At 39.2% G+C, this 23,882-nt stretch overlaps 1 protein-coding gene across 3 annotated transcripts in view; it reads right to left on the bottom strand.

The window, feature by feature from the left end:
• Positions 1 to 23,882, bottom strand: part of ALKAL1 (ALK and LTK ligand 1) — a 36,570-nt gene that overhangs the window by 11,663 nt on the left and 1,025 nt on the right. For 2 of the 3 annotated variants that reach the window (XM_039702973.1, XM_039702976.1), the window contains exon 2: positions 23,502 to 23,815. In XM_039702973.1, coding sequence (XP_039558907.1) covers positions 23,502 to 23,805 — 304 coding nt within the window. In that variant the 5' untranslated portion in view covers positions 23,806 to 23,815. Of the gene's footprint in view, positions 1 to 23,501; positions 23,877 to 23,882 lie in introns of those variants that run through there. The other variant, XM_039702975.1, reaches the window with a different exon arrangement.

Below are 23,882 nucleotides of genomic sequence, written 5' to 3'. Positions count from 1 at the left end.
TCTAATGGCAGAGGCAACTCCCCCTGAACCATGAATTGCCCAACACAAGCGCAGTAATTTTCTCCCCTCTTCCAGCAGCGTAGCCAAGCCCTTCTGTCTGTACACAACTGCGAGTCTGAGGTCCCAAAGGACTTAGCACTTCAATCAAACTAATGAACATCTTTGAATAGAATATGTGTCACTGGCTCCCGATCACCCTGCAGCCAGGAGCAGGATATCAAGTTCGTACATACTTCTGACAAGCTCTCCTATGAAGCAGAAAAAATCATGAAAAAGCCCCTGAAATAGCTTATTCTGGTTTCTAACGAGTTCTTAGTTGCTCCAGTCATAATCTATGTATTATCAATCACCTATTAAAGTGTCCATTTTCACAACAAAGGCTCATATCCTCACAATGCAAGTTAAATTCCTTTGACATACTAATTCCACAAAAGAAAAGCAGAAGTATTAATATAATGAGATAGACTGGCAAAGTATTACTAAAATCAAAACACTTCAAAGTCACACTGGGAAAACTAAAAAAGAAAGAGGAAAATGAAAAAAATAAAATGTTTTACGTGCAAAACCTATATGAATGGAAAATATTGAGTGGAGAGAGATTACTCAGTCCATTCTTGCCTCAAGACCATATTATGCAAACTATTAAAATACAGCCAGTGTATATCCTATGGGATATAGTAACATTGGCTTTATTCAGCTGGGAGAATATTTAGACTGTGGCATTATTGTGCCCAGACTTACAAAGTCTGCACTGCTCACCACAGAGTACATCTGGGTTAAAAGGCACTTGAGCTATTGACTCTGTGTTTGTTCTGGGCATAATCTCAGTTTATAATCATAAATAACCTTAGTTCTAGGATTTATTTCTTATTTACACTAGGACTTCTATGCATATCCTTAGATATTTACTAATCTGGGGCAAAATGTTGCCTGTCCTTCCACAGAGAGCACTGGCCAAGGGCAAGTAGTAAAAGGTGCTAAAATGGATTTGCTGCTTGCTCTTCTGTCCAAAATAGCAGAAATATTTACAGTAAACTCTAGGGACAAGAGAAATTTAGAGGGTTTTCCAGCACTGCTTAACAGACAGAATGGTTAAGTTTATAATGCAAAGCTGGTTCCAAACCAATCCATACTGTTAGTTCTATCAAGCTATGACATTTCAGAGATCTCACGGCTTTAGGTAAGAGGTGACTAGATCTACCTGAGTTTTATCCTAGCTGGGAGAATTAGCCAGGTCTGGGCTAGGAATCAGTAAGCAACATCTGATCCAACTCTCCTTTCTCAAATTCTCCAAAGCTGATTTTACCACTGTTGTAAAACTAATTCCCCAGAAGATTACTCTTTCAGCTGTTATTCAGGGCTCAGCAGATGACAGGAATGTTTCATTTTTCACTAATTTGGGTGAAATTACAAAAAAACTCTGAGATTAAATAAACTACAGCCTGGTCTCAGGTTTGTCCTCAGCTTGCAACTTAAGACATAGTTGTTCCACCTTCAATGGGTCTTTTCACCTTTCTGCGCCTTCAGTTTCTCCATGTTTTGTCAGTTCAGACTGCAAAGTTGTAACAGCACATGCCGATTTTTACCCTGTGTTTGCACTGTCTCCTGTATCATGTCACCATAATTGTGCCAGGAACATTCATGTCCTAATGGAGTATAAATAAAAAGAACTGTGATCACAGCCCTGAAATAAGCCAACTCCACACAACAGTTTGTTGACTTGGAACAAAAAACCTCTACATCTTCAGGCAGAAAAAAAAGCAAGATCTCCATTTGTTTATGCTCCCAACAGACAACTTTTTTATATTTTTAGTTTATTCAGAGAATTTATGTCAATCAGACAGCAAAAGTGGTCAAGGCTGGGCCAATCAGAAATGGTGGTAACACCTTTGTGATAACATATTTAAGAAGAAAATAAAAAGAAGTTATTGTGCAGATGTAACTACAGCCAGAGAAGAGCAGATTGAGAACAGAGAGGAACAACTCTGCAGACACCAAGGTCACTGGAGAAGGAGGAGGAAGGGGAGAAGTTGCTCCATTTTGCTTGAACTGAGATTCCTCTGCAGCCCGTGGTGCAGACCATGGTGAGGCAGCTGCGCCCCTGCAGCCCATGGAAGTCCAGGGGGATGCAGAGATCCACCTGCTGCCCTTGGAGGAACCCCACACTAGCGTAGGTGGATACGTGAGAGGAAGCTGTGAACCTCTGGTAGGCCCATGACAGAGCACAGTCCTGGCAAAGATCTGCAGACCCATGGAGAGAGAAGCCCACACTAGAGCAGGTTTCTTGGTAAGACTTGTGATCCCGTGGGGACTCACATTGGACCAGCCTGTTCTTGAAGGACTGCACCCCATGAAAGAGTGGCCCACATAGCAGCAGTTTGTGGAGGACTGCTCCCCTTGGGATGGTTGGAGAAGTTAATGAAGAATTTTCTCCTGTGGGAGGGATACCATGCTGAAACATCAGCAGAAACAACATGCAATGAACAGATCAAATATCCATTCCCTGTCTCCCTCTGCCACTGAGGGAAGGAGGTAGAGCTGAGAAGAAATGAGCGGTGGGGGAAGGTGTTTGTAAAGTCTTATATTACTTCTCATTATCCTGCTCTGATTTTGTAAGTAGTCAATTCAATTAGTATCTCTAATTCCAGCCCATTTGCCCATAATGGTATTTGGTGTTGGATCTCTCCAGGTCCTTATCTCAACTCATGAACCTTCATTATATTTTTTCTCCCCTCTCCAGTTGCAGAGGGGAGTGACAGAGTGGCATTGGTGGGTGTTTGACATCCAGCCAGAGTTGTGCACAGTGCATTTTCTTGGGTTTGTATCTGTGAAATGGCAGAAGAAAATTGTCAGCAGTAAGATGCAGCTGACTCTTCCATTATAAACCCAGATGCAGGCTTCCAAAACATTTTGGCATGAAAATAGCATGTGAGTTTCAGTTTTCTGTTTTGTCTTGTTTTTTAGAAAGAACATTTCATGTCATGAGACTGCTTACAACACAGTATGTTTTAGCATAGTTTTAAATAAATGTGACATTTTAAAGGACAAGACTCTCCAAAGTTTCAACTTATACAAAGGCTATATTGGTTCACAGTATACAAATAAATCTTGCAATGGTTGAAATATCATGCTCCCAAAAATATTGGAACACTGTCAGCAAAACTGTCTCAAGTACTTACACAGACAAGTCATATTTATTTGGATGAAGCTTTTCTTTTCTACAAATTCTCCACCCTGCCTAAAGATGGCAACTCTTGCCGACTGCAAAAATACAAGGTGAAACACTTATAGGAGGAAGTATGCATACTTTCAACAATGTCAAGATGATTTATTTAGCTCAGAACAAAAAATATTTGGTAACAAAAATGATAACAAAATCTTTCAAATGTAAATTCGTAAAGAATTTTATAAGTTCCCAGAAGAATTGAAGCAATAGAGATGGAATTCAGCCACAACAAGATAATAATACCCAAGTAAAGTGGTATGCTAGGAAGATGAGTGAATAGAATGACATTGCAGTGCCAGGATGAAAGTATCCTCAGCATGATTGTCCCAAACATACGTGAAATCCTAGAAAAACAGTGCTTAAAATATATATATATATTCAAAAACATAATGTCCCAAAACATCCTTTCTCTGCATTTAATCTACATACATAACTATTCCTACAACTTTTAGATATATATGTACTGCCTCAGTTTAACAAAAGATTAAAAAGAGTTTTGCTCAAAATAGAAAACAGTTCAAAAAGCAAAGATAAGACATCCTAGTGGAGAAAAAATTGTTAATGTTCATTTGATAAAAATTCAGTGTGGTGTGGCGTAAAACATAGGTGTTTTTCATGGGAATCACAGATAAAATACCCTGTGAATAAATGGAGCATGAAGTGTGTGCTTAGAGCTCTCACCTGGGTTAAACAGCTCGAGGTGGACAGAAACATGTGGTCACCACAGTGGGCAGCTGTGACAGGGAGTGGATCCCAACCCCTGGCTGGGGCACTTTCCACACTGAGGTTTCACAGTGCTCAGGACAGCAGCTCCCAGCACAGCCCTCAGCAGCAGATGATGTTAAACATGGTTGAATCAATCAGTATATACTTCTTTCTTCAGTACCCCAAACAATTAAAAGGTCTTAATTTCATCCTTCCATTATTACAGGTCTTGCTTCTGGCCCCAGGAGTCCTTACCTGAAAAACTGAGGGCTTCCAGCAGCTTTGGCTAGGCTGGAAATGCTATATTTTCTATGCTACTATGCCATTTCTACCTGAATGATATTACTTTTTGTTCTGTACAAAATAGACATATCAATACAGATTGAAATGTTTTACTGATTCCTCACGTGGTGGCTGAAACAGAAGAGAAACAGCACTTTGTTGAAAAAGTGTGACATTTTTATTCCCTACTAAGGGACTACCAATTGATTCTAAGGTCCTTAAGAGTGTTCAAAATCCTTAGGATGAATTTGTATTTGTATTACAACTCAGTTCACAGACCACTTTTCCTATTGCTGTCTCCCATAAAGAGGGAAAAAACCCTTTGTGCAGAAAGGAGCAACTCCTTCCATCACTATCAATCATAAATCATTAAACATTTTATATTATTTGTGTTAGAAATAACTGCCATATGCAAAAATATCTACTTTTAAATTATGTATTTTAATTCTCTTATACTACTCATCTGCAACTTCCACTACATAAACTGCATTTCTGCTTTTGTTTTGTTCTTTTTCTTCCAGTTCTCCGCAATTAAAAGTTTTACAATAACTTTAGTAATTTTTTTGTTTATATACCCCCACCCTAACTCACATACCCAGCTTTACCCCATTAGATCTGCAATTCATTCCTTTAGACAAGGGAAAATATCTATTTTTGTGTGCAGTATTCCGAGAAGTCCGTGCTACTACTCCTGTTAAGTAACACACACAGTTCCCACTTACTGAATACTTTTGTTTTGAGACTTTGATGTGTACATACTGAGCATAGATGGAAAATGAGTCAATGCTCCAGACAGACACATTCCTTTTTGGATGTAATATTGCTGTTGAAATTCAAAATGTACCAGATTCCTCCAAGTGCTGTGTAATGAAGATTACAATAACTTAGCAATGTTTTTTTCGTTTTCTGTCACTTTCTACTCTAGCAAGTGAAGCATTATCTAGTATCTCAGTATTTTCTGGGGAAGAAAAAGCCTCAGACAAATCCCCAAATCAACACGGCTTGGATTCACAGAGGCAAGAGTGTCTGCTCAAGAGAAAATCCAGAATTAATATATTACTGCATACCACTGCCATCTACTGAATGTAGAATATGCTGAAAGTACTCAAGCATACCTTCCTGCTCTGTGAGCAGAGTTTACCAGGCTTCCCATTACCCTGCCTAATGGGGGCCCTTTCAGTTCCCAAAACACAAAGTACACTCTAGAGCTTAAGGGTTACACAGGGAGTGCAATTAAGAATTCAGAATTAAGGACTTGGTCAATTTATCCTCTCAAAGAGTAGATATAAACACTATTCCAATCTCTTTGGACTTATTTGCTGTCCATAAAATTTTTGTTTGGCATCAAATCTTTATTTATACAGAAAATTGGAAGGCACATTGTGATATATTATAATACCTCGTTAGTCAAGTCCTAGAATGCTAGTTCTGCTCCCATGTCTAATAGATGCTTCCATGTCTAATTATGTGTCCAGGCTTGAAACAGTGCTTCTATGGATACTTAAGCCAATGACTTAACACTTACTTGCCTTGGTATTCATTCCAGTAATATTTCTCTGATGTGAACATGGCAAATAATACTCCTCTTAAATGCAGATTAATTGATATATCTTCAAATTCTCCCAACTTCAGTTACAAACAGAATATCTGGTCTTGCATATATAAAATTGTAAGGTTTTATTCTGGAACATTCACCAGAAACTTGAATAATGAAGTGGGCTGTGACATCAGGCAGTTTAGAGGTACAATGGAATGACCCCAAAGAAAAAGCCTACCAGGGTCTACTTTCATAATGGTTGATTAAATTCACCATATCAGCCACATTGTCAAGAGTACTACATTAAAAAAAAAATCAGTGTTGTTATTAACTCTGCTAAAGATGGGTATAAAAGGAAGCACTAGTTTCCAAAATCACAGTCTGGCATTTAGTCACGATTTCTATTTTTGTCCTCTCTTTGCTCTAGAGTCAACCATTCAGTCTTATTCCAGAACGTCTACTCATGTATGTCCCATCTCTCTTACTCACCCTTATAAGTCTTACCTACATCAGCTGCTCCCCTAAAACCAGGGGGATTAGTATTCACAAGGCGTTCAGGAGCATAACTAATATCTGTTTGGTTCTACCAAAACTGCAGTACTGCAAATACTGGGCATTTAAAGAAACATGCCAATTATTGTACAGTGGGGTTCCTAAAACTGACAAAAAACCCCCAAAACAGATAAGGACACCTACAAACAATAGTAAAATGTGAAAATAAGCCCATTAAAACCATACAAAGAAAAAAGTCACACAGCTTTCCTAGTTCTGCATGCTTAGACTTTTGTATGTACATCTATGTTTATATGGGCTCATAAAATTTGTTTGATAGATTGATACCTGCACAGTACAGATGCAAATAGATTTGAAGTATAGCAAATTTCTCATTATTCACCTTTTGCTTGGAATGGAATATTCATTTTTTCTTTTAAGATTTCTAAAAATAATATTGAAATTTAATTTGAAGTGCTGTCTTTTTACAGTGACCAGAGTAAAATTCTAGTTTTACTGAAAGTCATATACTCCCTCTCATTCATCAGCACCTCAGTCATGTAATTGCAAGAGAATTATGGAAGGCATTTTTTACTCAAGTAGTTTTCAGCTTTATTGTTATTACAGAGACCTTCAGGTGGATATCAAGAAAAAAAATGACAAATGTGAGACAATTTCAGTTGGATTTATAGAATTTATTTGAGCAATGGGGCAGTAAACTTTAGGAACACTGTCAAAAATAGTATGGAAAATTCTGTACATACTATAATATAAATAATAACACAAAAGATGTGACTCGGATCTTTCTTCAAGAATAATGGGGTACTTATTTATCTCTAATAACTGACAAACAGGCAAGAGAAGTCTTACATTAGCTAGGCACAGTCCATTTATTTGAAAAATGTTATGAACAAGATCCTTGGATGTGATTCCCAAAGTAGCTGATAGCTGGATTCAATAAATTCAATAGGCTTCAGCCAAATTATTCTAAATATGAAATACCAATTTTAATTTATTTACCAATAAATAATGTCTGTCATCCCCATTGGATCACGGCCTATGAACACCTAAGAGGGATAATTTACCCTTAAATCCCTACTCCTACTCTCTCCTGGAGGCCTTCTGATTACACCCTACATCTTACCTAAAAGCGATGCAAGCTTGTAAACCATGAACCAAAACATGTTCTTAAACCTTGAGCAGAAGTGCATTTATTTGCTACAGTGTTTTATCCCTAAATCCTCCATTTTTTTATTTACTGCAAGTCACTACATGGAGTCAGTTTCTGAATTAATTCCATTTACTTACTACTACATGCAGAGTACCTGGAATTAGAAATTAAATGTCTCAAGCTCCTCGCCACATTTCTGGCAAATCTGTAAGCAACATCCTACTGATTCAGCACTAGTTTTTATGAAAAAGCTGCCCATTATTTAGGCCGTTTTTGGATGTTTCAAACTGTAAAACATCACTGTTTTTAGGAAAAGCAAATAACTTTGGTGTATATCATGAGACAGATAACTTTTAAAGCAATCAATTTTTTTCAAGTTTCTCTTTCTGAAACACCAGAGCCATAATTGTGCTGCTGTCTCAGAAGGCGTTATGTGCTCATTTCTATTCTAAATTTATATTCTAAATTTGTGCTCATTTGTATTCTAAATTTTCTTCACTGCTGCAATTTTTTCTCCATTCATCTGTGGTAGAAAATGAATGAAGTCTTTTCTGAGAAAGCAAGACCTTCAGTCCTGTAATCCTTGTACCTCTCTGTTAAACATCACAGGACATACTGAGAGCAGATTGCCCCAGCCAGGGATGCTGTGCTGTTGCAGCTAGGATCATGGCAGGCTTGCATGCACAGTCCATCCCCACCCCAGTGTGGAATGGACTGGGGGAAACCTGCTTTCTTTCATGCAAGCGCAGGAAGGAGAAGTGACACAAAGTCCTCCGACAAACTTTTGTCTCCAGGTTTTCCTATGTTTCAGATGAAATAAATTTTTCAATAAAAGCTTTCACAAAATCATATCAGTAAGAGTAAACAAAGCAAACACATACTGATTTTACTTGACTTTGCTTTTTCATTTTATTATGCTGCTAACTGGAAAGAATACAGGAGTCCTATCCTTTCCCAGCTTTCTGACTTAAACTCCTAGGACCATCTTTGAGATACGACAACTGCTCATGTACTGTCTGTTTCCCACTCTCTGGGATCCACATCACAATATCATTCAAAAGTAAAAGCACCTATGAGAGAGCAAGGGCAGAGACTGGAAAATTCATCCAGATGTAAGAGAACAAAAATGGGAGAAACAGGCATAGGAGTATTTGGAGTTCATCTTGTTATCACTTGGAGCACTTTCAATGGATATAAAACACCTTCTTACCTTTACTCACACCAAGCTTCAATCCTTCAGAAGCTATGGAGGACAACTATATTTAATTATGGCACTGCAGTAGCCTTAGAAGCAGAAAAGGTTGACTTGCAGTCAGAGGAGGATGATACAGATCTGTTCACATCCATGGTAAGGACCCAGACAGATGCTTCCCCCACTCTTCCCTGTCCCTGTCCTACTCTTGCCAGGCCATTGGCCTTTGCCTTCTACCCTCCCTTGCGTTCTGCTTGGCCTCTGCACCTTGTCCGGACTCTGCTGAGCTGCGAGTGGGAGCAGAGAGTGACAGGAATAGTTAGCAATCGCTGCTATGAAGACAACTAATGGCATGAGCAGTAATTCCAGGGAGGCCTTCCCACCTCAGCACAGCAATGACTATTTACGGCCTGAAAGGGCTTGCCAGCCACCAGTTCAACATCCTCTTAAGGGCAACAGATTATCCCTAAAGTTGGCTCCTCCAAGACTGAGCTCTGGACTGTGGGAAGGACATAACCTGAAACTGGAGGGAGCTAACTCACTCAAGGTAGAAAAGAAACATTTAATCGTGTCTAAAGTGTCAGCATAGGTGGACTGGGAATGGGGAGGATAGTTTCTCCTGCTGTGAACTATTCACGTTTTTCAACAGTGGGAATATTATGTTCCTCCTCTTCCCCTCAAACTTTGCTTTTTTTTGATTAATTCACCATTTATATAATTTCTCACTAAGTGCTTAGACACCGTACTTCTACTTCTCAGAAAAAGAAATCACAGCTCAGTTCTGGTTAAAAAACTGCTGTAATGGTATTAACATCATCACGAACTTGAAGAAGCTGAGCCCTAGCTGCAGAATGAATGCAGAAACCAGCACATAAGAACTGCCCTATCTAAATCAGAGTATCTCCCACAGCATCTTCCAAGTATGTCTAGAAATATGATACTAAATAATTTCTCTATGCTCTGTTCCTTTATAATGTATCAGTTACATGCTGTACCAAGTCATTCATCATCCAGACAGAATTTGTACAAATATATGTCAGTCTACAAATTGGCTGTAGAAGTTTCCAAATAATTTCTTTTCTATCACACATCTACCACTATTTCACCTTGTCACTAATACTACATGAAGGATCTTGGCCACATAATGGAAACGAATTTCAATTGTACATGTGAAGCCTGCTCCCAAAACAATCCTGTTGTTCCTGAATGTAAGATTGTCAGTCAGCTCCAGGTAATTTAATTTTGGTAACTAAAAATTCCTTTAGGAATTCAGGTGCTAATGTCCTTCTTTGGGTATTTTCATCACTCCTATAAGGCCTTCATGATTAAATATGTTTTTTGGGTTTTTTTTTTATTTTTTTAATAGAGAATTTAAAAATACTAAAATAGGCATTCATTAGTGTAAGATTAAAAGTGGTGTGATTAAAAAAAATTTAAAAATTTCTCCTTTTATTCATAAAAGTAGCAAACATCTCTTAGATGTTCATTACAAGAAAAAAAAATCTCTATGAAGTTGTAAGTCTTTCAAAACTACCGTTTCCCAAGAGGGTATTTATAAGCTAATGTCTTTGAGCTGGGATACAGGTCTAATTCCAAGACTGGAAGAACTGTAATGCAAGATTACAATAAAAGAAGGAAAATAAGTGTACATCTCAATGTATCTCTTTGAGATTGGCAACTGCCAAAGACCGCTGTCTGAACTGGGAGTTCCAATTGCTGTGCTTAGTGACAGAATCCATTGTTTTTGTTGGAATAAAAACCAAGAGCAACAAAGAAAATAGGTTCTGTTTAGAATCTTAACTTATGTTTACAGCAATAAACCACAAAGCAGTTGTGTAGAAGCAGCTCTCTGGATTCCCGGCTGGTACAATTAATCTAGGAGCTGGTGTACTCTCAAAGAACACATTTTTGAGGACTGAAAAATGCTGGAAGGAGAGTATGCCCTGATTCTGTTCTCCTTGATTTCAACAGGAGCAAAACCAGGTCCTCAATCTGTGTGTAATTCACATGATGTACTTAGCTAAACAATTAAGTCACAGCTCTGACATCTGATATTTATTTTAAGTTCTTTGAGCCAGATTCTCTTTTCTGAGCCAACACTTTTTTCTGTTCTGGTGGCACAGTGTCTATAAAAACCATGGATTTTCTCAGCTGGAGATTCTACCAGCATGAATTAGTCTTTACCCACCTGGAAAAATCAGCTTTCATGGTATTTCCTCCTCTATTCCACCCTCTGAATCTTTACCATACTCTTACAAGAAAGCGTAAATTACTAGGCCTGGGGTACGTTCCTCATTACCATGCTGCAAATATCCTTAGCCTATATACTTGATGCTTCAAAATAACTTTTATGGTTAATTTGAAATAATCCTTAGGCTATTGTAACTGAGGTAAAAGCATAGTCTGTTCTGGTGCTTCTTCTGTGGTATTTCAGAAGACATACAACTGAGGGTCCTTCCAAGGTGTATTACCTCAGAAGCTCTAAACCCCTGTACTCTAGGTCACTTCCATCTGCGCAGGCCATACTTAATAATTTAATCATAGTGCAAGGTCATCCCTAAAGACCCTCAATCCAAGCATGCCAACCTCTTAACCCCCATCTCCAGTCTAAGAGAGCAGAGGGTGAAGACAGGTTCAACTGAAAAATTCCACACAATCCGAATAGAGAGTTCGTCAACCATTGTCTGAGTGGGGAACCTTATGGCTCCTTCTACGTTATTGTAGGGGAGGCATGCAATGAGAATAACTTTAGGTGAGACTAGTTTAATAGAGATGAAAAAAATCAGGATGCAGTTTAACACTGCACTTACCTGAGTCTACTTTAAGCAACAATGCAGTGTGGACTGATCTGCTGCAAAATGTGAATACTCACAGGGGAGCACACACTCCTATGTGTGCTGTGGGAAGTAATGGAACAATGCTAAGACATTGTGAAGGGACCACCAATTATTCAAAGTTCATCCACACCTTTGAATATGTTCAGACTGTCAAGGATCTGAGTCCAATCTCAAGATGCACTCACATCCTAATCTTGTATGCCCGTGCTCTTTTTTGACTAACTAAAACCTGGAGCTCTCCACAAGTACATGCTGGTACATAGTGTAGGCCACAGCTCTTCCCCAGTGCCTCACAGTGATTTCAGTGTCACAAACAGATATTTTCATATTATAGACTCTGCCTTGGGCAGCCGAAGAGCCGTCCATTTGGAGGCAACTGGAAACTGGTAGCAAAAAGGAATAAGTATGGAAAGCGTGGTTTCTAAGAAGAAATTAAAGGTCTGGTTGGGCATCTCACTTATTTCATTGTATCCCCTTTAGCTAACATATAGTTGTGCCCCACTTCTGGGGAGAATTCTCTTCTAAGGTGTGAGTTCCAATGAACACTTAGAATGTTCAACAAACAGCTACCTACCACATTTATCTTCCATACAAAATCTAATGGTCCAAAAAAGTAGGTTCAGACCTTCATGTGCAGAGATTTTTGGCCAAGGAAATGGTCAACTTGGGAGGTAAACAACATCAAAGAGAGCAATATTTAGAATGCAGCAGCCTCTTCTGATTCAATGCTTTTTAATCAGCCACTTTCCAATAATTCATTAAGACTTGAACAAAGAGATTGAGGCATTGGCTTCTTCTAGGGATTCAGCCAAGCGTAATGAAATTATACCAGGATATATTTACAAGGTTGGATATCTTGAACTCAGCTGTAATTATGTTTATTAGTAATTCTTCAGTAGCTGCTCAGAAAGCATATTTGTATTAGTTAATCCTTGCCTGTGGAGACCCTTATATTAGCTTGGCAAAAGAACATTAAGAAGGATGGATTTCTTTTTTTTCCCTCTCAGCAAATCCCTGTTTCCATCAGAAAATGCTGTGGGATCAAGAAATAAGCCAATTGTAGAGTATATGGTTACTTTTCTGCTATTACTATTAGCGTTCATTTTAGAAAACAGTTAAAACTAGAAAAGATAAAGATTTAGGTTAACATATTCTGTGGAGTTTTCATTTGAAATATAAAAAGTTATTTAACAACTATACTTTGCATTATGAGATTCTGAAACAGCACCACATATGTACAGATAAGCACTCTGTGCATACTTCATCTCTTTTCTCCTCTGACAGAGATGTGAACATGTAAAAAACTAAAATATTTATTTTGAAGAGTAAATTAAAAAATCTCAAAACTATTACAGAGCTGATGTATGAGTTTAAGCAAAAGATCCTTCTTTAAAAAAAATCTAATAAACAGGATGGCATATTCCTCAAACAACTAAAATGAGAAAATGTAGGGTATTATGAAACCCTTGCTATTTTGAATAATAAGCTGCGAATATGTACTTCCCCCTTTCCAAGAGGAAAGATATATTACAATGTTAATTGTTCATTAAACTTACAAACAGATAATTCACTGAAAATAATGAGGCATATAGAAAAGACTGGTCAAACTATTCAAGGCATTATTTACTGATTTATCTTGATTTATCTTTCCCTATTTAATTCTATAGAATTGAAACTGATCTACTGAAAAAAATTTCTTTTTTTCTATAACAGACAACAATTTTAATTAATTTGTCTATTAGCTACTCAGAATCACTAAACTATCAAGATATTTCAGATGATATTTCAGATTAATTCAGAGACTACAAATTATGCCTGGAAAGTTATTGGAGGGCTCCTGACTGAAGGCAAAACCACTCTTAGAATAAGATACAGACATCACATATCTGTAATTATTAAGAGGAAATTCACTTTGGGTGACTCTGCAGGACTCTATGAAAAGCACTCTGTTTTAGCTATCATGGCTGCTAATAAATGTAGATTCTGGAATATTTGCATAAATTAAACACAAGAACAGCTGCAATACATCAAAAGCAATATATGAACTAGTTGAATCAACTGAATGAAAACTGATGACATGTGCTTAACTGCATGCAAGCCAAACTCAGCACTGACAAACAGGCAAACTCTGTTGGTGTGAAAGGAAATAGAATCTAGTTTGCCAGAGCTTAATTAGACCCTGCTCTTTTTTCTAAATATGAATAGGCTCCAGGTTGATTGCTGTGCAAATGGTAATGTTTAACCGTACTTTACATTTCCTGTGCTTATTTTAGAAATGTTTCTATTTCTTTCCGCATGAGAACAGATACAGAACTGTCACAGATGGATTAATAATACACCATTTCTCCATTATAGATACTTTATTCTAACTACTACTTTAAAGATGTTCCCAGGGATCATATGTCAGATTCATATTCAAACTAAGGTAATTTTACCCTATCATAGTTACATAAGGAGACTGCTTATAAAGCATAACTAAGATCAGAATATTTTAATGTGAGTATTACGTTTAAATGAATCAAAGATAGTGAACTACTTAGACATACTAATATTGGAGGTTTGATCTTCATAAACAGGTGCAATATACATGCAAACATACATTTCAGTGGGCCAAAAGGTGCTGAGCAGAAAGGGCTAACCTTAAATAAAAAAGCAGAAAACACTTTACATAGTTTCTGACTCAGCATCTTTAACATTTCCCTGATTTTTTAATACCACTGTCACTGTTATAATATTCTGGCATTCTGAGATAGAGTGTAACTGCAGAGAAACTGTTCCTCTTAATACTGGAGAAGTTTTCTATTTATTCTAAGATAACTCTTAACATATTTGCAATACTTAATTTCCAGATTTTCTCTTTCTCTCACTCCCTTGTTCTGACAGGAAACAAACAGCTATCCCAGCCAAGAGTAAAGATGGCTTTTCTGGAGGTGCTGCACAGTTCTGGGACAGTGGACTTCCGTATAAATGTGTGGTTTGGATTTGTTTCAAGGTTTTTCAAAGCCCTGACTGCATCTTACACAAGTGATCCTCCATATTCCCATGCAGCTGAATCACACATCCATGCATGGAGTAACTCCATCATGTAGGTAATGTAGAGCCACCCTGTTCATGAGAAGTAGATCTGTGCAAATTTGCTGTATCTTTGCCAGTCCTATCCACTCAAATTAAATATTTTGTTGTAATCCCTTCTCTGAAAGAATGCAAGTTGACTGATATCTGGAAAAGTGACTTGGTACTGAATAAAGGGGAAAATCTGTATACATTATCTTCATATACAAACCTGGTAATTGATCATATAATAATGGGAAGCCCAAATTGTGGTACTTGGCTAATTTACTACTGACCAAGAGGACCATTCAAACTTTTGGTGCACAGTATAAAAAGCAAGCAATTAGCCTGCTCTAGATTGCCTTCTATCTCAAGAGATTTTGTGGCCCTGAAGGCCACAAGAAACCCTCTTATAAAGTACGTTTCAGCCATAACTCTTTGTTTACTGTGTAAAAGACAAGTTCCGAAAATCTTTTTCCTAAATTTCCTAAACTGAAATTTCTATGACAGCAGAGAAGTCTCCTATGTGTTAGGCATGCTATGTGATTAACAGACTAAGAAGTAATTACTCTATCATGATTAGAGTAATAACATCACAGCTATCTCCTTACTTATTTTAATCCAATGGGATTTCAGGGTTTTACTAATCCAGGGCATACATCCCCTACTGCCACATGTGCTGACAAGGATGCATTTTCTAACACTTCATTTCAAAGTCATCATAAAACAGAACAGGTTAAGGAAGAAAAATTGTCTGACTGTTTTCCATTAGGGTTTTATTTTGCTTTTCACTTTATTTTACAGGCTTGAGTAAAAAAGGAGAAAATAATTTGAGTAGCAAAGCCTTAATTAGATTTGTGCTATGTCACTCAGAATGCTGTCTGAAATCTGCAAGGAACATGACAATAATTGCTTTGCTGATGTAACTTTAAATGTTTTTCTTTAAGCCAAAGACAGAGATTTCAAATCATGTAGTAAGATAACACATACTAAAATGCAATTGAACCAACTTACTGGAATTGAGAAAGAAAAGCTTGATAGATTTTACAAAATAACAAGAACAAGAAACTTAAAAAAAAAAAAAGTTTAAATATTCTTAGCATTAAAAATTGTGCCTTTATCGTGAGTGGTTTTTGCTTGGCTACATACATTTTAACTCTGTCTTTAAAAACAAAATATTAGCATCAAAAAGTAACCACAATTTGTAACTCCAAACAGCATTTTTCTCTGGTGTTAAAACCTATACTAAACAAGAACATTTTTAAGCCCTGTTTTGATAAAATCAGTGGAGCACTGCACATCAATGATTTTTTTGCACAAGTAGACATAATAAAACATAGGATAATATCAAAATGGCCACTAATCAATCAAATGCTTGGATCCTTCATGTGTTAAATCTTGTTTATAACCTAAAGAATTGTGCCCTCAGTATGTAATCAATAGTCAATTAAACCTCTCACTAGAGCAACTGTTTTCCAATTGGCCGACATTAAAAACCCACAAAATTTGAGTAAATAGCCTCTAGGACTTACACAGAAGTAGTAACCTCTAATTCACAAGTGACAAAATGAAGCACTCATCCTTAAATTGAGTAGAAAAGCCTAACCAAAACCAAACAAAAGCAAACAACTGAGTTGTTTGTTTTGGTTTTTTTCAGTACAATGTCATCTGAATGCATGTAATGAAAAAGAAGACTTTACCACGACTATTAAACTGTACTTATTTGGTATGTTTAAAACAAGCCTTAAAAATAATTAATATAGGATAAGGTTGCATTTCAGTTTGAGGGTATTTTTACTTCTGTGAAATGTACTAGATAAACCTCTCAAAAAAATTTTTTGTTGTTCTAGAAAAAAGGTGTTAATAAGGGGGACATGTTCCCCCTCCAAAAACTACTTTTGGGTCACTTGGAGAGATCTTCTTTAAGAATAAGATGATCTCAATGCAGACAGTGGTCTTACATATACTTTAGGCATGGAAGCAGTCGCCCCTTTCTCTCTGCAGCTCACAGTGGCTCTTTTTTGTATATGGTACATCTTTCTCGGGCATCTCACTGATTATGAAGTTTTACTTACAGCTTTACACAGTGATGACTACTTTGCAATTACTTTTTATGCTGAGTTAAGCACTATAGAAAACATAAGCCTTTATAATTCCCATTGGTAACTCCTAAATCACATGTGGGTCTAAAACATCATATCATTACCATGCACATTGCCCTCAAACCTTATTAATGATAAGAGGAGTCTGTGTGCCTAGATGTATGCATGTATGTATAATTCTCTTTTTATATCTTTTTTCCCTGTATACATACTTACATTAAAAGCAACATCATTTCTACACTTGAAGCAGTGTGCTTTCAAGACTAGAGGCTTCTGTCAAACAATAAATGTATTACAAAGCCTTATACCTGTGCACTGCCATTCTCCCACCTCTCGGAGGCTTTCCCTGGCAGACTAACACCTGAAATAACAACCACAGAAACACAGAGACCTACCATTCTTTCTTGGTAGAAAAATCAAATTTTGCATAATGTAAAGAAAAAAACCACACAAAATATATCAGCTCTTCAGTTTGCTCACAGGCTCAGGGCCAAGCTAGACTACTACAAATTTCATGCTGCTCCTGAATTACAGATGGTAATGCATGCAGATCTACTTTGAAACAAAACTTCTGTTTTCTTTGCTATTCAATTTGCTGCATATTGGAGAAGTTCTGGTGTACTTCAGACCTAGTCCTGGTGTAATACAGTGAAAATTCTGACATTCACTTTTTTGGGGCCAGAGCTGCACACACTGGTAATTGGGTGTCTTGTCGTGGTAAATACAATTTTTATAAAAATAGAAATAGGACTAAAACAAAACCCAGAAGATCTCCTCATAGTGATCAAAGCAATAGCTCAACAAAAAAACTTTTCCATATGCTGACATCCTATCTTGCTCCTTGGACAGCACAGTGCAGATATCGAGTGCCCTTCACTGGGATTAATGGGAGTGACAGCAAAGCCCCATAGAGACCACTCCATTTGAAGCACTACTCTGGTACTTCACTATATTTTTAGGCCTCCATGTATGCAACAACTATGTTTTATCTTTGCTCACTGGTGCACTGAAATGTTTGCTGCTCAGGGTACTGAGTTCAACAAGACTTCTCCATTTTTTGTGCCAGGACAGCACAATGTCTCAGATATCGAGTGCCCTTCACTGGGATTAATGGGAGTGACAGCAAAGCCCCATAGAGACCACTCCATTTGAAGCACTACTCTGGTACTTCACTATATTTTTAGGCCTCCATGTATGCAACAACTATGTTTTATCTTTGCTCACTCCTCCATCAGCTGTCAGGGTTGGTCCATGGGCTTGATATTCTCCACCATGATACGGAAGACTTCTGTCTCATCCTAGATTTCAGATGCCTTTTGTTCAGTGGCCTGGCTCTACAGTCTGGCAGTTGTGCTTGCCAAACACAGAGTATTGCTGTTAAGAGTCATGTTGCACAATACACCTAAAAACCCAAGCAGGCAGGGACAGGAATGTAGCAGTGCTGTGACAGATCTCAAAGCCATCATAACCATGACTGGTCCAAGCACTGTGCAGAAGTGAAGGAATATACAGTCTCTGTAGTGTTTGGGACTTCCTTTCATCATAGGAAATGGAAATCTATCCTGCCCACTTGTATTTTTCGAGTGGAACTGGCACCTAACCATGGTGCAAGCAGAGATAATAGTTCTTTCCACTGAACCCTCTGTGACTGTTTGTATTTCTGCCTCATGGTGTGGTGAGGTCCTCACAGCCCCTGGAACCACTGGCCTGGGAATCTTATTGCCCTATGGGATCTTCAGTCCCCCCAGCACTCAAGCCAGCTGCCCTATCCCAAGGACACTGCCATATAGATGTTCAGCTGAGAGGAACAGCATGTGATCATTCATTACATTTGCTAATTTATGACAATATATTTTCTTTTAATCATTGGATCAGGAATAGACAAACTTAGAATTTATCTCCAGATTATGTCCACCTCATTAAAAATAAAGAAAAAAAAGCCCCTTACCCATTTGGAATATACATTATATTAATCTTTCAAAAGCAGAATATGTTTGTCTGGTTTTGCTTCAGAAAAGCCTACCGACTAACTTGACTGTAAAAATAATTGACTCAAAAATGTCAGTTACAGGATCAGAAATAATTACTGTAAATCAAAAGATTTTTTTTTTTTTAATGTAACGGTTATTTTTCTTCTAAAACACTTTCATCCACTATTTTGCTAATTTCTAAGATAACGTGGTTTTGGTAAATGTGATTTTGGAGAATGTCATTTTTATTAACTCCCATCTTCTAAGTTTTCTGAATGCCCAGCAATTCCTATTAACACAATACAGTGAAAAAATAGAAAAGGAAAAAAAAAAAGAAAAAAAACTAGATTATTAACAGGAATAATAATTGGATGAGGCTTAAGTATTACAAAGAACACTGCATTATGTCATACCATACATTTTAATTTCTTAGAGACAAAGTTTACATTCTTCAATGGTCTCCTTTTTTATTCAAGATCTGTAATTACATTCACTGAGGTAGTTTAGTACTAGGCACAGCAGGTCTTTCAGAATTAGGGACTTCCAGCTGTAATTATCACTACAATTAGAGGAGATTTTTTTAAGTGAGGAAAAGGAACAAAACTCTCCTTATGCCTTACATAGGATACATGGGTTGGGTTTGATTTAACCATAAACTAAAACAAACCTCAAACATATCTTTCAAATCTAATTCATTATGAATAATGGTTAAACTAGCACTATGTCACAGGACAACTTACAGTTTTCTGCTGCTGATGTGTAAGAAATTTTGGCATAAAACTGAACTTGTAAGTGCAACCTCAAAGTTTAAATATTTTGAGGGCCAAATTCTCTTCTCTGATATGTTATTCTAAATCTGAAGTAGATATGCTCAGGAGGCTAATTTGAACATACTCGTAAACTCAGAGCAATATTTATCTTCATTCCTTCATGCTTGAAAAATGACTACTCAAAATGTTTTAAAATGTCTTGTTGGTCTCCCAGGACAAAAGGGAAATTTCAGCCCCTTAACGCTTGTAGGTTCAGACAGCTCCTTTCTCCACTGTGGTGGGCAACATGTAAGAAAAGAATAGTCACAGCAGATATTTTTATTTCTCAAGATTATTTAAATCTAATTACATGGAAGCTATTCTGGTTTTGAGGAAAATGTTTGGATAAATGTAACAAAGAAAATCAAAGAAGAATGACAAACTATTCTAGTTCCCCTGACGTGACATCCAAAAATAACCTGAAGCTGAATCTTCTCTCTGTGAAAATACATGTTTTCTTCATAAAAAAAAGCTGACCACAGTTATGCATCAGAAGCAGGGGATAGTTATAAAAAAGATTACCCATTGAAGAGCTTTCATCACTAAGATTAAAAAACTTTAAGACACTTCTTAGTGAAAAATATAAAATCAAACTCAAGCATGGAAATCAGGCAAGTAAGGGATGTTATGACAGGAATTTTAATCCTACTGGATATAATAACTCTAAGGAACAACTTGTATTTTTAGTCACATCCTACCAGGAATCCTAGAAAATATGAAGATTGGTTAGTTGGAATTTCTTCTAAAGATACTGTTCAGAGTAAGTGCTCATTCTCATTAATCAGGTCACCAAGAAAAACAGGGACAGGTCTATGTGAGATAAGACTTTTGAACATGTAGGGATAAAAGAGATAAGAAGTTAAGACAGCTAAAGTGTTGGTGAAACTGGCATTTCTATTGCCTATGTAAGTGTCATGGGTCATACAAGAACCATGACACAAATTTTCTAATGGTTAAGAAGCACATGACATGGAATATAACCCTGGTTATTAAGGGGCAAGAAAGACCCAATGAGTCCTTTGCAGGCAGGTCACAGCATCACACTGTCCCACACAGCTGAGCAGGTTTGAGTGTCCAATCCATTTAAGGCTTGACCCTTTGCTCTGTGACAAAATCACACGAAGTAGAGCACAACTCTTATTCCCATGGCATACCTCTGGCCCAGGAGCTGTCCATGAGCCACTTTCAAGCCACATCCAGACAGGGTACTACAGAACAAAACCACTCTTGCTTTCATATCCCCTTTATGCATCTGAACTGAGCAGTACATGTACAATGTCTGAGAAGTAAGTGTTTCACTCTTCTTTTTCCTGCCTCATCAAAGACGCCCTGAGGGTGCTGTGCTTTTCCATTATGGCCTGAGCTAAATGAGCAGGACCCCACCAATCTAAGGAGGAGGTCCCATCCTCTCTCAAACCTCACCCCTGAATGTGTGCTGCAGCCACTTGCCCTGTGCTGCCCCTAGAATTCACCCAGTGGTACTCCAGGTCAGATGTCTCACTATACAAATAATAACCAAGCCCCTAAATGAAATAAAAGAAAGGTGAGTGTGGAGGTGCAGCTCAGTGAGTGGCTAGACTAAAGCTGGAGAGGGTCCTGAGAGTGAGGGAATGAGAGAACAGAAGAGGAAGCACATTTAATTCTTCCTGCTATTCAGCTCATTGATAATACAGAATAGGACCCTCAGGAAAAAAAAAAAAGGAAAAGAGAAAACACACAGAAATTATTTGTCTTGGATTCTCTGTTCTGTATACAGCACTATTCCCGATGCTTTTTGTTTCAAACAAAAGAAGTAATTAGCTGCTCAATTGTCTCTTAAATCAGACACTTGGGTTTGATTTTCAGCAGCTACAGACAATCAAAATACATAACTCCAGTTGGCTGAGTACTCAACTGAATGCAACAACTTTCCTGTCTGAGGCTAAGAGAAGCCATTCTGTTTGATCAGGTGCTACCAGCTGGAGTAAAAAGCTGCCATTAATGTGTTTGTGACAGGAGTTATAAAAAAGTTAATTACTTGTGAGAAAAGCTTCGTCACAGTCCTCTATCCCGAAAAACAAGTACATACCATCATGAGAGGTACTAATTTTTATCCTTGGTATTGGTAACAAAAAAATGAGATGAATATTAAAATGGGACTATTATTTAAACTGTAGAATGCTCTTTTTAGGCTGGAGAGACAGCTGCCTTTGTGGCTGCCCCTAGGACGCTGTACCTATGTCAGGGACAAATGGAGAATTTCTCTAAGGATCTTCATCTGTTCCTTTTGTGTACAACATAGTTACTAAAAGTAACAACTAACACTATCTTACTGTGTATAATACTGATGGGTTTAAGAAAATTCCCCTTCAAAGTTACATAAATATTATGAAATATTTCTACTTTCTATAGTTAAATATAATTATTTCATTAAGAGAAAACATCTCAAATGGGAGAGACTGCTGTCCAAAACAATTTTTTTTTTCCTCAAACCACCTAATAATAGTAATTCTTGCAATAATTATTGCAAAGTAGAAACCTGAGATTAATTCTCAGGCTTATACTACTCTATCTTTCATTCTCTTGAAAAGAAGAATGTAAGACTTCATGTACTCTTCCTTGAAAAAACATTTTACTTTTTTTCTTGGGCTGTGGTCTTGTCCACAGCACATAAAGAATTCAAGCCACAGCAAATAAACAGTTCTGACCAGTCATGCTGATAACCTGCAGCATCTTCTCCAGTCAGCACACAAATCTGTGGCAGTCTGGTTTGGGCTGGCTTTCCATAACTACCAGAGACTTTATGGTCTGAAAAAGCAAGAATATCTGGAAGCTCACTGGGACATTCAACCCCTTACAGAAGTACGGTTCAATACCTGGAGCAGATCAGGCTAAGAAGCTTCCCTGGCCAGAGCATTGTTTACTTTTTGATGGATAAATTTTATCCTAGTTTCCTCAGAACGAGAAGCAATCTCCCTGCGCAAGTGCCACCCTACCAATCAATTATTCACCTATTAACTTCTCCATTTGTCACCCAACTTCAAGTTTTTCAAAAATGGACCTTCATTTCATTTAAAACAGGCTACTGAACAGAAAAGAATAAGTCTACCAGTGAGACTTGAGGAGGGCTGCATCTCAGCTTCACCCATATACCAGCCACCAGCCACAAGGGCGCTCTCCAGGGACACAAATCCCTAAGAAACCAAACTTCCTTGGGTTTCCTCAGTTAGGTTTTTCTCCAGCAAGGTCTGTGGCAGACGACAAGAGAAAAATATTAGTGGGCCACAGGCAGGGCCAGTCAATAGATTCTCCTGTTTTGCAGCACTGCACCATCCTAACTCACACAGACCCCTCAGGCAGCTCCACTCCAGGAGGAAATGCTTTTGCATGGCTCTGCACGAAGCCTAGAAGTGTTAGTCTCCTGGCCAAGGACACTGTGACTATCACCAGGCAGCTGTGCTTGGTCCTGAACTGCCCCTGCTGTCCCTGCCAGGCCTGGCCCGTGTCAGTGCCGCAGGGCTCCCTGACCCAGTCTGAGCGTCCTCTGAAAGGTGAAATCAGCCCCACGCCCATCTCGGTCTGGACCTTCCGCACCTGCCCTGAGAAACTAGAGAAGTGCATCACACGGGAAGCAGCAAAGTTGGAGAGGAAGTTTACAGGAGTATGTCTAGAGAGCTGTCGCTCAGATTGGTCATTTATTCTCTTTGTGCAGATCAGAGCAGCCGTCCTAAGACTGGGGAGAAATGGGGCTCCCCCAGTGCTGCGCTGCGGTACAGGGAAGTTGGAAGGCTGGCTCTGAGGGGCTGTGGATCAATGGTGGTCGCAGCTGACCTCCCGGCCGAAGGTGCCGAAGCCCCAGTGACCCTCTCCTCCCTTCTGTCTCGGATACCCCCACAGCTCCAGCCGGGGAGCGGGGCTGGGCTGTGCTGCCCTCAGCGGGGCTCGAACTCAGCAAAGGCAGAGCCCCCGCCGTGGCAGCCCCGGGGCGATGGGAGAGCATCCCCCGACCCCGCTTTCCGCTCGCTCCCGCAGCGGGATGCACCGGCAAAGGAGCCGTCGGGCTCGGCCGCCGGAGGGAGCGGCGGGGACGGGATGCGGAGGGGCTGCACCCCCGGGCTCCCTGCGCGGGGCAGCGCGGCGTCTCTTACCTCCGTGCCGGGCGGCGGCGAAGAGCCGGGGGGGCGGCGGGGCGGCGGCGGCGGCGCGGGGCTCTGTCGGAGGGGCACCGCCGCCGCTGTAGCGCCGGGAGATCACCCGGTCCCTGCGCGGCGGGCGGGGCGGCAGCGGGCGGCCGTCGTCGCCCAGGGCTTGCAGGAGGATGTCGAGGAGCGCCCCCCGCTCGGCTCCGGCGGCGGGCACGTCCCTGCCCTCGGCGCCCGGCGGCGGCGGGGCCGAGGCCAGCAGCAGGAGCACGATGGCGGGCAGCGCCTGGCGCTTCTTCGCCCCTCGCATCTCTGCGGCGCTGGGAGGAGGCAGAGAGGGAAGGCGGTCAGCGCCGGGCCCGGCCCGCACCCCGGCCGCCCGCCCCC

The sequence above is a fragment of the Passer montanus genome, unplaced genomic scaffold (genome assembly GCF_014805655.1).
Source record: "Passer montanus isolate IOZ18808 unplaced genomic scaffold, ASM1480565v1 scaffold16, whole genome shotgun sequence".
NCBI lineage: Eukaryota > Metazoa > Chordata > Aves > Passeriformes > Passeridae > Passer > Passer montanus.
This window is presented reverse-complemented; position numbering and strand designations above follow the sequence as displayed.